Source organism: Ylistrum balloti, unplaced genomic scaffold (assembly GCF_031769215.1).
Source record: "Ylistrum balloti isolate Yb309-2 unplaced genomic scaffold, AGI_CSIRO_Ybal_v1 Utg370420, whole genome shotgun sequence".
Taxonomy (NCBI): Eukaryota; Metazoa; Mollusca; class Bivalvia; order Pectinida; family Pectinidae; genus Ylistrum; species Ylistrum balloti.
Window position 1 is genome coordinate 589,329 of NW_026782284.1, and position 13,364 is coordinate 602,692.

The 13,364-nt window shown below is 38.1% G+C and overlaps 1 protein-coding gene across 1 annotated transcript; it reads left to right on the forward strand.

The window, feature by feature from the left end:
* The first annotated feature begins 2,868 nt into the window (after positions 1–2,868).
* LOC132554652 (pro-neuropeptide Y-like) lies at positions 2,869–7,660 on the forward strand. Its single transcript, XM_060218968.1, has 4 exons — positions 2,869–2,957; positions 5,046–5,228; positions 6,423–6,493; positions 7,620–7,660. The coding sequence occupies exons 2-4, from the start codon at positions 5,050–5,052 to the stop codon at positions 7,658–7,660; spliced, it is 291 nt and encodes a 96-aa protein (XP_060074951.1). The 5' UTR covers positions 2,869–2,957; positions 5,046–5,049.
* Positions 7,661–13,364: the final 5,704 nt, after the last annotated feature.

Sequence of the window (13,364 nt, forward strand, 5' to 3'; positions counted from 1 at the left end):
ATTAATTTGATCTGCAGCAAAATCACTTAATCTAAATGCAACATGGATTAAATATAATATGGTAGAATGAAGCAAAAGATGTTCACTCTTTCGGAACACCTGATCTTATTCTCCCTGTACTTCTTCAGGGATCTCGGTGTAAATCTTGCTTTTGTTCTTATTTCGCCATAGTTTTATGAAACATGATAATGAAGCACTTTATACATAGCGTTGCCTGAACGCTGACGTTCGTCTATGAGATATTTCAAAATGATAGGATAATTCAAGCAGAGGGGAAATCTGTACCCAACCAACGAACACTTCCTAATAAGCATTACAATGTCAATCGATGCGTGATTCGCAGTATTATTATTAAGCATTCTTCCATACCCTATCAGATATAGAACGTCAGTAAAGATGCGCTTATTCAGTAAACTTCCATACTTTTAAAATACTAATAAAATACATAACAAATGTTCAAAAGAGACAAATTAACGTCACATAGGATAAGATATTTGACAGTAAAACAATGGACTAAACTGAAGCACCTCTAGGATCGTCAGCGATGCTATGAATCTATTGTTGAAACTGGCTGTTTAACTGAGGGAAATAAAAACTGGGCGAATTCTGCAGATTATCATATAAAAACAACTCATTTATACTATAAATACAGCTTACAAGGATGACGCATAATCATAGAATCTCTATCATGGGCTTATTATCGCATTCAAAGAAAAAGTGTCCCAACGGCTCTTTTACTTCTTCGGGAGTCTGCGTGTAAATGTTTCTTTTTGCTCTATTTTCATATTGTTGTTATTGTTATTGTGACATACGGGACAGGACCTACTCAGAGATGAAAATTTCCTTAATAACGTACCTTAGTGGTATTTTTGACCGATCAAGATCCCTACGAATGCTGGATAAAAATAGAGACTTTTATCAATGTTTGAAGGAAGGAAATGTATAAGTTCGAGGAGAAATCTTTAACATTTAAATGACAAGAATTCTACATTTTGGAAAATTGATTATTGATTAAATAAGTAGAACTTATTTGGTAATAACATGGTTATTCTACATCGATGGTCATTTGGGGATTGTTAGAATTCACGCTTTCATCTTTTTTGTGTTTTTAATCATTATTTTTCTGACATCTTCTTCAGATTGGAAATGTCAATATAATGGAAGTTCACCTTCATCTTCTAACACAACCAGTAGAACGGTCACCTTCATCAGACAACACAACCAGTAGAAGATTCGGTGATTGCACGGTCACCTTCATCAGACAACACAACCAGAAGAAGATTCGATGATTGCACGGTCACCTTCATCAGACAACACAACCAGTAGAAGATTCGATGATTGCACGGTCACCTTCATCAGACAACACAACCAGAAGATTCGATGATTGCACGGTCACCTTCATCAGACAACACAACCAGTAGAAGATCGATGATTGCACGGACAACACACCTTCATCTTCTCAGACAACACAACCAGTAGAAGATTCGATGATTGCACGGTCACCTTCATCAGACAACACAACCAGTGGAAGATTCGATGATTGCACGGTCACCTTCATCAGACAACACAACCAGAAGAAGATTCGATGATTGCACGGTCACCTTCATCAGACAAATGACCAATATGAGGTTTGCTAGTACCTGCATACGTGGTGTACGTCAGTACTAGCACGTTCCACACTGGTCATTTGTCTGATGACGTCAGTGAAAGTAGGACCACGCTGGTCATTTGTCTGATGACGTCAGTGTTAGTAGGACCACACTGGTCATTTGTGTGATGAGGTCAGTGTGAGTAGGACCATACTGGTCATTTGTCTGATGACGTCAGTGTTAGTAGGACCACACTGGTCATTTGTCTGACGAAGGCGACCGTGTAACAACTGAAACTTCATACTCAAATCTTCTATTGGTTGTGTAATAAGAGCTCGAATTCTTTCATTCTTTATTCCTGTGATGTCTAAACCAGAAAACCGTGGATAGATTGAAAAAAAAACTGACTTGATATATTTTAAACATCAGCTTCGCAAATAGTAAGAAATGTCTCATAAAAGATATCGGATTTAGAAAAAAGTCATTTTCACCAAACACTTTTCGATTTCCTTAATATTTTTCTACCTATTTTGGCAATCGGAGTCAAGATCGAGATGAAAAGGGGAAAAAAGGCCAGCGCTGTTTAGATATGTTTGAATTAGTTTCAGAAAAGAAATCTTACGACTCGGCACGACACGGTACCACCCGTTACCCCGTTTCTCCCTCCTACACTTACATCGCTCTGACGCCCACTTCATGATAACAGTCAACCTTACCCTTTAAAGCATAATAACTTCTCTGCCTTTCGGATCACTCATTTTTTTCAACTTGTCATTTAATAAAAACATACGTCATACAAGGGGGAAATCTTTTAAAAACAATTCGTTTCTGAACAAAACAGGGGTCGATTAGTTAATTTTGAAAACAAAGAAATTTATATGTAAATTCCTGACCATAAAGGAAATTGTTGTAAAGACAATTACAAGAGCTGGCGGCACCCAGCACGGACAGTCGCTTGTGCGTTTGACAGACGGCCGTAGAAGTGTAACAAACCCCAGCGGGTGATCCTAGGCATATTCGTATGACGGCAATATGGTGAATGAATCGTCATGTGTTTCAAACATATTCAATAACACAGTGAAACAAGCCATTGAGTGCCATTATCACTTGTCCTGCTAACTAATAGAAATACGAACGGTTTCTGCATCTCAACAAGTTAGTATTAGGCCTGCTTGTCACAGTGGTGAATACGTGAAGAAAAACCGTTGGCTCAATGCATATATTACGGGGGATAGTTGGTGACCTGTCTCCAACAGACACAGCCAGGGTATATATACATCCCCTGGGCCCAAGGTACCGCAACAAGTAAGAGAGCTCGGACATCGGACGTAGTAAACAAATTGCACTGGACATTACACCAACATACAGGTAAGAATGTTTCATTTTCTTTCTAAAAAAAATATCCTCTTTTTTATCAGCATGTCTACTTTTCAGTTGGGTTGACTTCCAAGTGTGATAAGATGTTATTAAAAAAAACTCACTACCATAACAACATTACTCTAGATCTTAAACATTATTTTTGTGACTTAAAGAAACTAACTTTACCAAGAACATTTTTATTCTTTTATGTTTTAATGTTAACTCTAAAAAAGTTTGCCTGTTAAAAAAATATGACACAAATTGCTAAATTAAATTATCAAAGACTCATCGGAAGTATAAATGGTTTTCATTGTCCGTCCTTGCTCGTTTCAGAATATTTGTATTAAGAACACAAGAAATTTCGTTGACGCTTGATTTCGTTGCTAAATATAGCTAAGTAAATCTATAGATACTTATCCTAACTGTTCGTGGACATATAAATTCGTAGATTATGAGGACTCACCAATCAACTAAAATAAAGCCCACGACAATGGATTAGTTTACAGTATACTAGTTACAAGTAAATATTCGTGTTCTATCGTGATACTACAAATGCAGCATAAAACATTACTGGGTAAGGTATATGAGTTTTATAGTTAAGAAAAGGATCACAGTTGGTATTTAAAATATAGTTTACTGGAAGTATTACAGAAATTAATGGGCATCTTCTTACTTCAGAATTATGCAATCGTTAAAACAGTCAACATCAGATGAAACATTTAAAGATGTCATCCTTTGAAAATTTCAATGAGATATTTTTTTCTAAACAAAGGTTTAGGTAGTTGATACTGAAAATTTGATATTATCAATGCATCGTAATCTAAGGTGTTATTTAGAGAATAAATTTCAACGTTTTAAAGCGAACTAAAAGCTTCACAAAGAATGTAAGGCATAACACAAACATTGAATGAATAAAGTAATATTTTAAACATATAACTTTTAGTTGAAAATAATAGTTTTTAGATTATGAAATGTATTCCGGTAGTCTTTTAACCACCTATGGATAAAGGTTATTGGTTATCGAATTTCTTCGCTATTGAGCCTGGAAATAGCAATGTATTTTCTGCAACCGAATAAATATGATTATATCCCTAACTTTGGTCACTTTGCTGACCTCTTACCGTGTTGGGATCAACACATCGAAAATAGCCGCCATTGTTTCTGGTAACGTTCGTTCTACTGTGTGAATGGCGGCACCGGCGTCTGTACTAAAGCCATTCACAGCCATTGAACTACCTAACGATATTGACCGGTAATTAGTGATCTACAACACATGTAATTCTGATCTGCTGATTCCATAGAAGAAAACAAACAAACTGAAGAAGTCACACTGTCATTTACCTGTCGTGGCCGTCTAGGTCCACCATCTTGACAAGACCATTCCTTTACAGGTCCACGACAGTGAGTCACGTGATAATGGAACTCCCTGACGTCATATTAGCGTGGTTAGTACTGGAGTTTTACTAGATTTGATAAATCCGTGATATTATTTTCAAAGGGATTAGTTTGTGTTGCTCTATTATTTCCTAGATAATTCTTCCGCTTTACAGTACGTACTTAGTAGCGGCAAAATGTATGATGTTATTTCAGGTTTCAGATGTTGATGTGTTCGCGACTTACTCCAACCAATACGGATGTAATACACTGAATGGTGTAATACTGGCAACTTGTCATAAGACTTTATATCGAATAGATCTGATAATCACGCTATTGCATGAAGTTTCGTTCCAACATCAGATTTCATTACATTTTTTGAACACACAATATTAATTAACTAAATGAGCATCATTTGTAATGTCTGAAAAACAGAAGTAAAGACGTTTCCTTTTTTATTCATTTACACTGAAATCGCCATGTAACATAGTTATACACATCAAAATGCCAATTTGAATAACAAATATTTAAAATGTTCTACAAACGGAGATCCGTGGCCTCTCTAGGATATCGATCTAACAATATTGGTTATAATTTTTAATTTCGGTGACAAAAATTAAACTCATACTGCAAACAGGCGATGTTTTGAAAATGAATAAAGGTTGATTTTTCCTTTGGGACACCGATTTCAAAATGTTGTATAATGTATTTTATTCCTTACAGAAATATGCAAAAGTTCGTCCTTACAACAGTTGTGATAGTATGTGCCCTACTCGTAAGTCAAGTGACGTGTCAAGAGGCGATGTTAGCGCCCCCTGAGAGGCCCCACAGCTTCAGGACTCCAGACCAGCTCAGGAGTTACCTCCGGGCCCTTAACGAATATTATTCTATCGTCGGCCGACCACGGTAGGTGAAAAATTCGACGATTCGCGATCATAATAAAGATTGTATCAAAATACATGTACCGTACTTGACGATTTTTTCAATAACTTTGCATTTTCCTCAGTCGCCTTTCAGGCTTCACAATTTAGGCTTTTAGTATCACTGACGAGTCCTAGAAGGACGAAACAGCTGTGTGATGTAACATCACTGACGAGTCCTAGAAGGACGAAACAGCTGTGTGATGTAGCATCACTGACGAGTCCTAGAAGGACGAAACAGCTGTGTGATGTAGCATCACTGACGAGTCCTAGAAGGACGAAACAGCTGTGTGATGTAACATCACTGACGAGTCCTAGAAGGACGAAACAGCTGTGTGATGTAGCATCACTGACGAGTCCTAGAAGGACGAAATAGCTGTGTGATGTAACATCACTGACGAGTCCTAGAAGGACGAAACAGCTGTGTGATGTAGCATCACTGACGAGTCCTAGAAGGACGAAATAGCTGTGTGATGTAGCATCACTGACGAGTCCTAGAAGGACGAAATAGCTGTGTGATGTAGCATCACTGACGAGTCCTTGAAGGACGAAACAGATGTGTGATGTAGCATCACTGGCGAGTCCTAGAAGGACGAAACAGCTATATGATGTATTTTAGCATAACTGACGAATTCTAGAAAGACGAAACAGCTGTATGATGTAGTTGAATTCATTCCTTGGCTCTACTTTAATTATTATTTAATTACAGTAAAAACAGAATTATGAAGAAAACAACCATTAGTTTCATAAAACCTCTGAGAATATACCTTAAGCATCAAGCTTTTGATAAATCCATGAAATTTTGAACTACCGAGAAAGCTCCGACTTGGTAGTAATTCTTGGAGCGGCTCTGTAATGTTCTTTGATTAGATTTCTTATCAATCTTTACCATCGTTTAAATTGTCAACAGTAGCCATTGTTGTTTTATCAAATGGGAAATTTAATCAAATTCATATTCTAAGTTTTTAATAATTGACACAATCCCACTCGGTTTAATTGTGTCATTTCCAAATCTCCGGGGTTTAACTGAAAAGTCTTCGTTCTGATAACTAAACTGTAATGTTATATGAAACAGACGAGAGTACCCGGAAATTAAAAATAGAGCGTATATCTATAACACTATGTACAGGCATTGGCGTTGGACTGGCATTTCATGTTCATGTACTTTGTAACACTTCAGATTTGGAAGAAGCGTCAACAAGCGATCTCTTGAAAGCAGTCTGTTTAACACCGAGGACCTCAGCCCTGAAGGTGAGTCAGTGCCATAAGTTAACTAGAATTAGTGTATTCAGAGGATATCGTGGAAATAATCTACATTCCACGTTTGTTTAAACTAAAATGAAAACTGAAAGTGACTGACATTCCTTATCGTCTCTCAGGACAATGTTACTGTTAGCATAGATGTAAAACCAAATCCCAAACCTTGCTAACGAATGCCTATGTGCATTATCAATCATTATAACCGTTGTCATAGAAACACCTCACATATATGTTTCAAGCTGGTTGTGATGTAAGAACATCTATTGGATATACATTACCAACCCAAAGAAAATGATCCTGTAAATCCTTATAACAAATTATCGATTAGAACAGGTGATGTTAGTATATTCAAGTGTATCTACCTATCTTAAAAATATATCGTACTCATCAGGGATAACATACCATTTCATTGCGTATTGTTATGTTTAGCTCCACACAATGGAGTAAGCTTTTTTTTTTAATGTCACAGGGATAGACCCTCATTTAGTAATACGCCATAACATACCTGATTCAAATGTCTCTTTGGATAATAATACAATTATGAAATCACGTGGCTTAAAATCTCCGGTTTAATTCGAAAAAATAACTCTGTTGGGTGTTAACTCTTTCGTGGATGTCATTCTCATTATATAGAGAATAAAAACACACATACTTAAAAGGGGGAGAATTTATTTATTTTTTTTTTTTTTTTTTTTTTAAATTTAATAAAATGACGACAAACGAATAATTAACGCGATAAAAATTATAATTATAACTTCATAATGACAAATCACATCTTGTGGGATTCCTGGGCCTCTGTCTCTGGTCTCTGAACAATATCTGCGTTGAAAGTTGTCGCTTCGGTTGTTCGTATAAATCATAGAAATCGTTTAAGTTCATTATAATCATACCGAGTCAATCACTAAATATTTACACCAAAATAGTAAGCACAGTAAAAATGGGAATCAAGTTGATTTTTACCAATAAAAGCAATCAGCAGTGTTTATTTCACTTAAAACAAACTTTGTATTTAACAGATTGAAATACATTTCGACACCCTTTAGGTTTTAATGTATACTGAAACGTTTACCATTGGTGTTTTATTTACACGTTTTGTTTTCTATTTTTGTTAGAATAGACTACCCTGCATTTGAAGACGAAAGTGACCTCTACATATGACGCATGGAACTCTACACCAAGAGAAGATAACTCGTTTTTGTGAATTTTACATCCTAATTATTGATGGACCCTTTGTAATTGTTTTTCTATGTTACAATCGTCGGTTGTTGTACGAAGAAAATGAATAAAATAGACAGAAACTAAAATGATTTTTTTTCTTCTTCTTCATCGAAAAACATAATCAAAATTTTCATTGGGAGAGTGTCGACATTAATATGATCACATGTATGTTTTCTTACTTTGTGATTTTATTGCACACTACGTATAAATCACACACATTGACAAGTACTTATTTTAAAAACTAGCATGCACAAAATTACACTGAAATGAAAAATAAAATAAACAGACTTTCCACAAGGTGTACAAAAAATATAAATTTTCAGATGATGTATGCATTGGACATAATTACTACACACCGGATTTACAGAAATTATTCAGGAAAACGCAACCTTAAGTCACAATTTCACCATTCATAAAGTAAATGGACAACGGAAATATACCGCAGCTAATTAATATATCTGTAGATCCTGGAGATACCCGTAAGGAGCGTCAACGAAAGTTTAAAAGGTAAATAAATCAGTCGCTCATTAAATATTATTAAAACATACTTTAAAAGTGGACACCACCATATCATTGTTTTTGCAGCATTTAGTATCACGTGATTCGCGATTAGATTGGTTAACAGCATTATGATTAAAAAAGAAGTTGATGAATTATTTATTAAATTGATGTTTACGAGAAGGACGTGGATTACAAGGTCACCTTGTCACATCAGTAGGAATGGCAGCACAGCACAGGTGACGGCACGCAGGTATATATCTGTTGTATAGGACAGGTGACGGTACACAGGTATATATCTGTTATATAGGACAGGTGACAGCACGCAGGTACATATCTGTTGTACAGGACAGGTGACGGTACACAGGTATATATCTGTTGTATAGGACAGGTGACAGCACGCAGGTATATATCTGTTGTATAGGACAGGTGACGGCACACAGGTATATATCTGTTGTATAGGACAGGTGAGGCACGCTGGTATATATCTGTTGTATAGGACAGGTGACGGCACACAGGTATATATCTGTTGTATAGGACAGGTGACGGCACGCAGATATATATCTATTGTACAGGACAGGTGACGGCACGCAGGTATATATCTGTTGTATAGGACAGGTGACGGTACACAGGTATATATCTGTTGTACAGGACAGGTGACGGTACACAGGTATATATCTGTTGTATAGGACAGGTGACGATACACAGGTATATATCTGTTGTATAGGACAGGTGACGGCACGCAGGTATATATCTGTTGTATAGGACAGGTGACGGTACACAGGTATATATCTGTTGTATAGGACAGGTGACGGCACGCAGGTATATATCTGTTGTATAGGACAGGTGACGGCACGCAGGTATATATCTGTTGTACAGGACAAGTGACGACACGCAGGTATATATCTGTTGTATAGGACAGGTGACGGCACGCAGGTATATATCTATTGTACAGGACAGGTGACGGCACGCAGGTATATATCTGTTGTATAGGACAGGTGACGACACGCAGGTATATATCTGTTGTATGGGACAGGTGACGGTACACAGGTATATATCTATTGTACAGGACAGGTGACGGCACGCAGGTATATATCTGTTGTATAGGACAGGTGACAGCACACAGGTATATATCTGTTGTATAGGACAGGTGACGGCACACAGGTATATATCTGTTGTATAGGACAGGTGACGGCACGCAGGTATATATCTGTTGTATAGGACAGGTGACGGCACGCAGGTATATATCTGTTGTATAGGACAGGTGACGGCACGCAGGTATATATCTGTTGTACAGGACAAGTGACGACACGCAGGTATATATCTGTTGTATAGGACAGGTGACAGCACGCAGGTATATATCTATTGTATAGGACAGGTGACGGCACGCAGGTATATATATGTTGTATGGGACAGGTGACGGTACACAGGTATATATCTGTTGTATAGGACAGGTGACGGTACACAGGTATATATCTGTTGTATAGGACAAGTGACGGTACACAGGTATATATCTGTTGTATAGGACAGGTGACGGTACACAGGTATATATCTGTTGTATAGGACAGGTGACGGCACACAGGTATATATCTGTTGTACAGGACAAGGGTCACTGAAATATATTGTATCACTTCACCTCAGATTTAATACCAGTCGCTCGAAAGCTAACCAGTGGTTCGTGAAAATTCAAATTGCTGCCACTGAACAAAGATTATTAAATGCAAAATTAATACTCCAAACATATCTTACATGTCTCACCAAATCTACGTGTACGACATGGTAAAACATGTTCCCAGGTTTGGTTCACATTTGAAAAATCTCACTAACCAGCCTTTTAACAACCAGGCCCAGACTTCTACCTACAAAAAGACAATTACTATTTTCATATATGCATTGCAGTTTGAAAAATACTATTTATCAGGTCGAAAATATTCTCACTGCAAGTACATGTTGGTAATCCAGTCAACAAGTATTGAAATTTCAAAAACACAAGTGCCTGTTATGTTTAGTCTCGAAGGACACGACAAGGAAAGGGTATTCCAGATTAAGGTCGATTTTTTAAAATGTTCACCCGAATGGTTTGGTTAATCCTCGATAATCCAGGGGTTACGATCACTTTCGGACATGTCATGGTAAAATTGAAGGTTCGATGTTCGATATGGACAATACGAAAAGAGTACTCTGACGTACATCAAGCAAATCTCAAGATCGCAAAACGGTATATTGTAATGGCCTTGAAGTTGGGTGTCGCTCCTTTGTAATCTTCAATGGGAACTTATCAACCTATGATTGGTCAGTTTTTTTTCTCCTGGAAGCAATCAAGTACTTCGATCTTTTTTGCTATGAAATGCTCCAGGAGTGTAGAGAGCGAACGTGACCGTAACCCCTGTAATATCGAGGATTGTTTTGGTCACAAATATGTATAAACATAAAAGACATGCAAATGTTTGACATACAGGTTATTTCTCAATTGTGACAAAACGTAATTGTCGTAGCTGATAGTTCTTACACCGTTAAACATAAAATGTAATCAACGGTGGTCATCAAAACGCTAACAGAGGTTGTGTCGTGATCAATTCAATAATGTGACGAGTAGCAGATTTTCATTCTTCATCATGACGTGCACACGAACCATGTCAGCACCCGAGAAAACAGTAGGTTGGTGTTACTCGGACACCCTTCGTCAAAAAATTTGTTGTTGTTGTGCTGCATCGAAAGTCTAACCAAGATGACGAATTCAGGTTCCAGACAGACACACGTTTTAAACAGTCTACTTACATTTAAAAAGCTTTCCTGTGTGACAGTGTTTCATATGTAAATTTCCTGGTTGAACAATTCACCGTGTCCATTTCGTGCTCTCCCGTTAAGCCTCTGTCGACTACTGTAGAGACAACTTGTCTGAATGTTTTGCTTAAATCACGACAGAAATTACGGGCACACGTAAAGTAAGCGTTAATAACATTATAGGGGTTATAACCACGTCGTACCAATACAACCTAAACTGCTTTTTTCTACTTATATATCTAAAATTATTTATAGTACACCGATCAAGCTAACCATACTTCCTAAAAGAAGTCATCACCTGTACATAGCTTGGTCCAGGTAACCGATTGATCGGTAGTACTCCGATCAAGCTAACCATACTTCCTGAAAGAAGTCATCACCTGTACATAGCTTGGTCCAGGTAACCGACTGATCAGTCAGATTCACACAAAGTCAAGATGGCGTTTAGACGACATTCCTGTTGGAAAATCTTTCTGGTCTTCTTTCTCCTCTGTCCTATCTCATTTGCAATCGTCGTCAGTCAATTTGGATGCGAAATAGGTAAGATGTATGATAGTTATTTTTGTATGACAGCATAATATATCCTATTGTTGATACTTGTATTGTTATTCCTGGTAACTAGGATTCCAAGCATTAAAAAGATCGCAGTAATGTCTCCCAACGCAAAAGATTTCTATTCAAGTAAGCAACATTTTAATATTTCGCCAATCAGAAGCCTAAGTCTGGTTGCTATGACAACTCAGCTCATTAAAGTGAGTTATATATCGATTCTATTTAAAACATCAAAGACAAAAAGAGACGAAATATCATCCAAGTAAGATGATGTTGAAATTCCAGTCATTCTTCGATGACGTCATTTAGATTCTGAACATATACAGACCTCCGCCAATATTTCGCGCAAAAAATCATAAAATATTGGAGTAGTGGTCTCTGAGAATTGTAGTGACATATCGCATGACCTTTGACCTGCACATGAAAGAACTTGTCATATTCTTAGGCTTCTGTTTATATCACCATGGGCATGAAGACATCGTTGCTGTGGCAACAGAACTGGTGCAATCGAGTTATCAATCACTGACATCTGGATGTGACTTCCAACACTATGGGATATTGTTCAACCGATTTGGTTTGGTTGCTGTAGAAGCCATCTTGGATGGATGACTTCACAACTGGCCTTGAATTTGTATATCTACAGATGTACACCAATACTAGTGGTAAAATGTGAGAATATCTGATGCTGTTGTTAGTAACAGATCATGACCTTTGACTTCCGTAACAAATGAACAATCCCATGTAACACAATATTGGCAGGGATGACCCGCGGTAAAACACAAGTGATTGCATGGACACCAATGCTTGACTGCCATTATGATTGTGGTAATAGTTTACATAACCTTTGACCTGTAAAGCTGTTGAGCAACTCCATACCGTCGTCCACGTGTGTAACCTGTGTATCATCAACCACAGAACAGAAGAACCCGATGTTGACAGACGGACAACACAAAAATCTACTTCCTCCCCCTAGCTAACAAGAGGTAGACACAATTCCCCTCCCCAAACTAACAAGAGGTAGAAACAACTTCCTCCCCCAGACTAACAAGAGGTAGACACAACTTCCTCCCCCAGACTAACAAGAGGTAGACACAGCTTCCTCTTCCAAACTAACAAGTGGTAGACACAACTTCCTCCCCCAAACTAACTAGAGGTAGACACAACTTCCTCCCCCAAACTAACAAGAGGTAGACACAACTTCCACCCCCAGACTAACAAGAGGTAGACACAACTTCCTCCCCCAGACTAACAAGAGGTAGACACAACTTCCACCCCCAGACTAACAAGAGATAGACACAACTTCCTCCCCCAGACTAACAAGAGGTAGACACAACTTCCTCCCCAAGACCAACAGGAGGTAGACACAACTTCCTCCCCCAGACCAACAGGAGGTAGACACATCTTCCTCCTCCAGACCAACAGGAGGTAGACACAACTTCCTCCCCCAGACCAACAAGAGGTAGGCACAACTTCCTCCCCCAGACTAACAAGAGGTAGACACAACTTCCTCCCCCAGACTAACAAGAGGTAGACACAACTTCCTCCCCCAGACTAACAAGAGGTAGACACAACTTCCTCCCCCAGACTAACAAAAGGTAGACACAACTTCCTCCCCCAGACTAACAAGAGGTAGACACAACTTCCTCCCCCAGACTTACAAGAGGTAGGCACAACTTCTTCCCCCAGACTAACAAGAGGTAGACACAACTTCCTCCCCCCAGACCAACAAGAGGTAGACACACATAGTTAAGCTGTTCTGATTGTTATTCCAGAATACAGACATTTTGACTCTCTGTGGAAATTTGTTTCA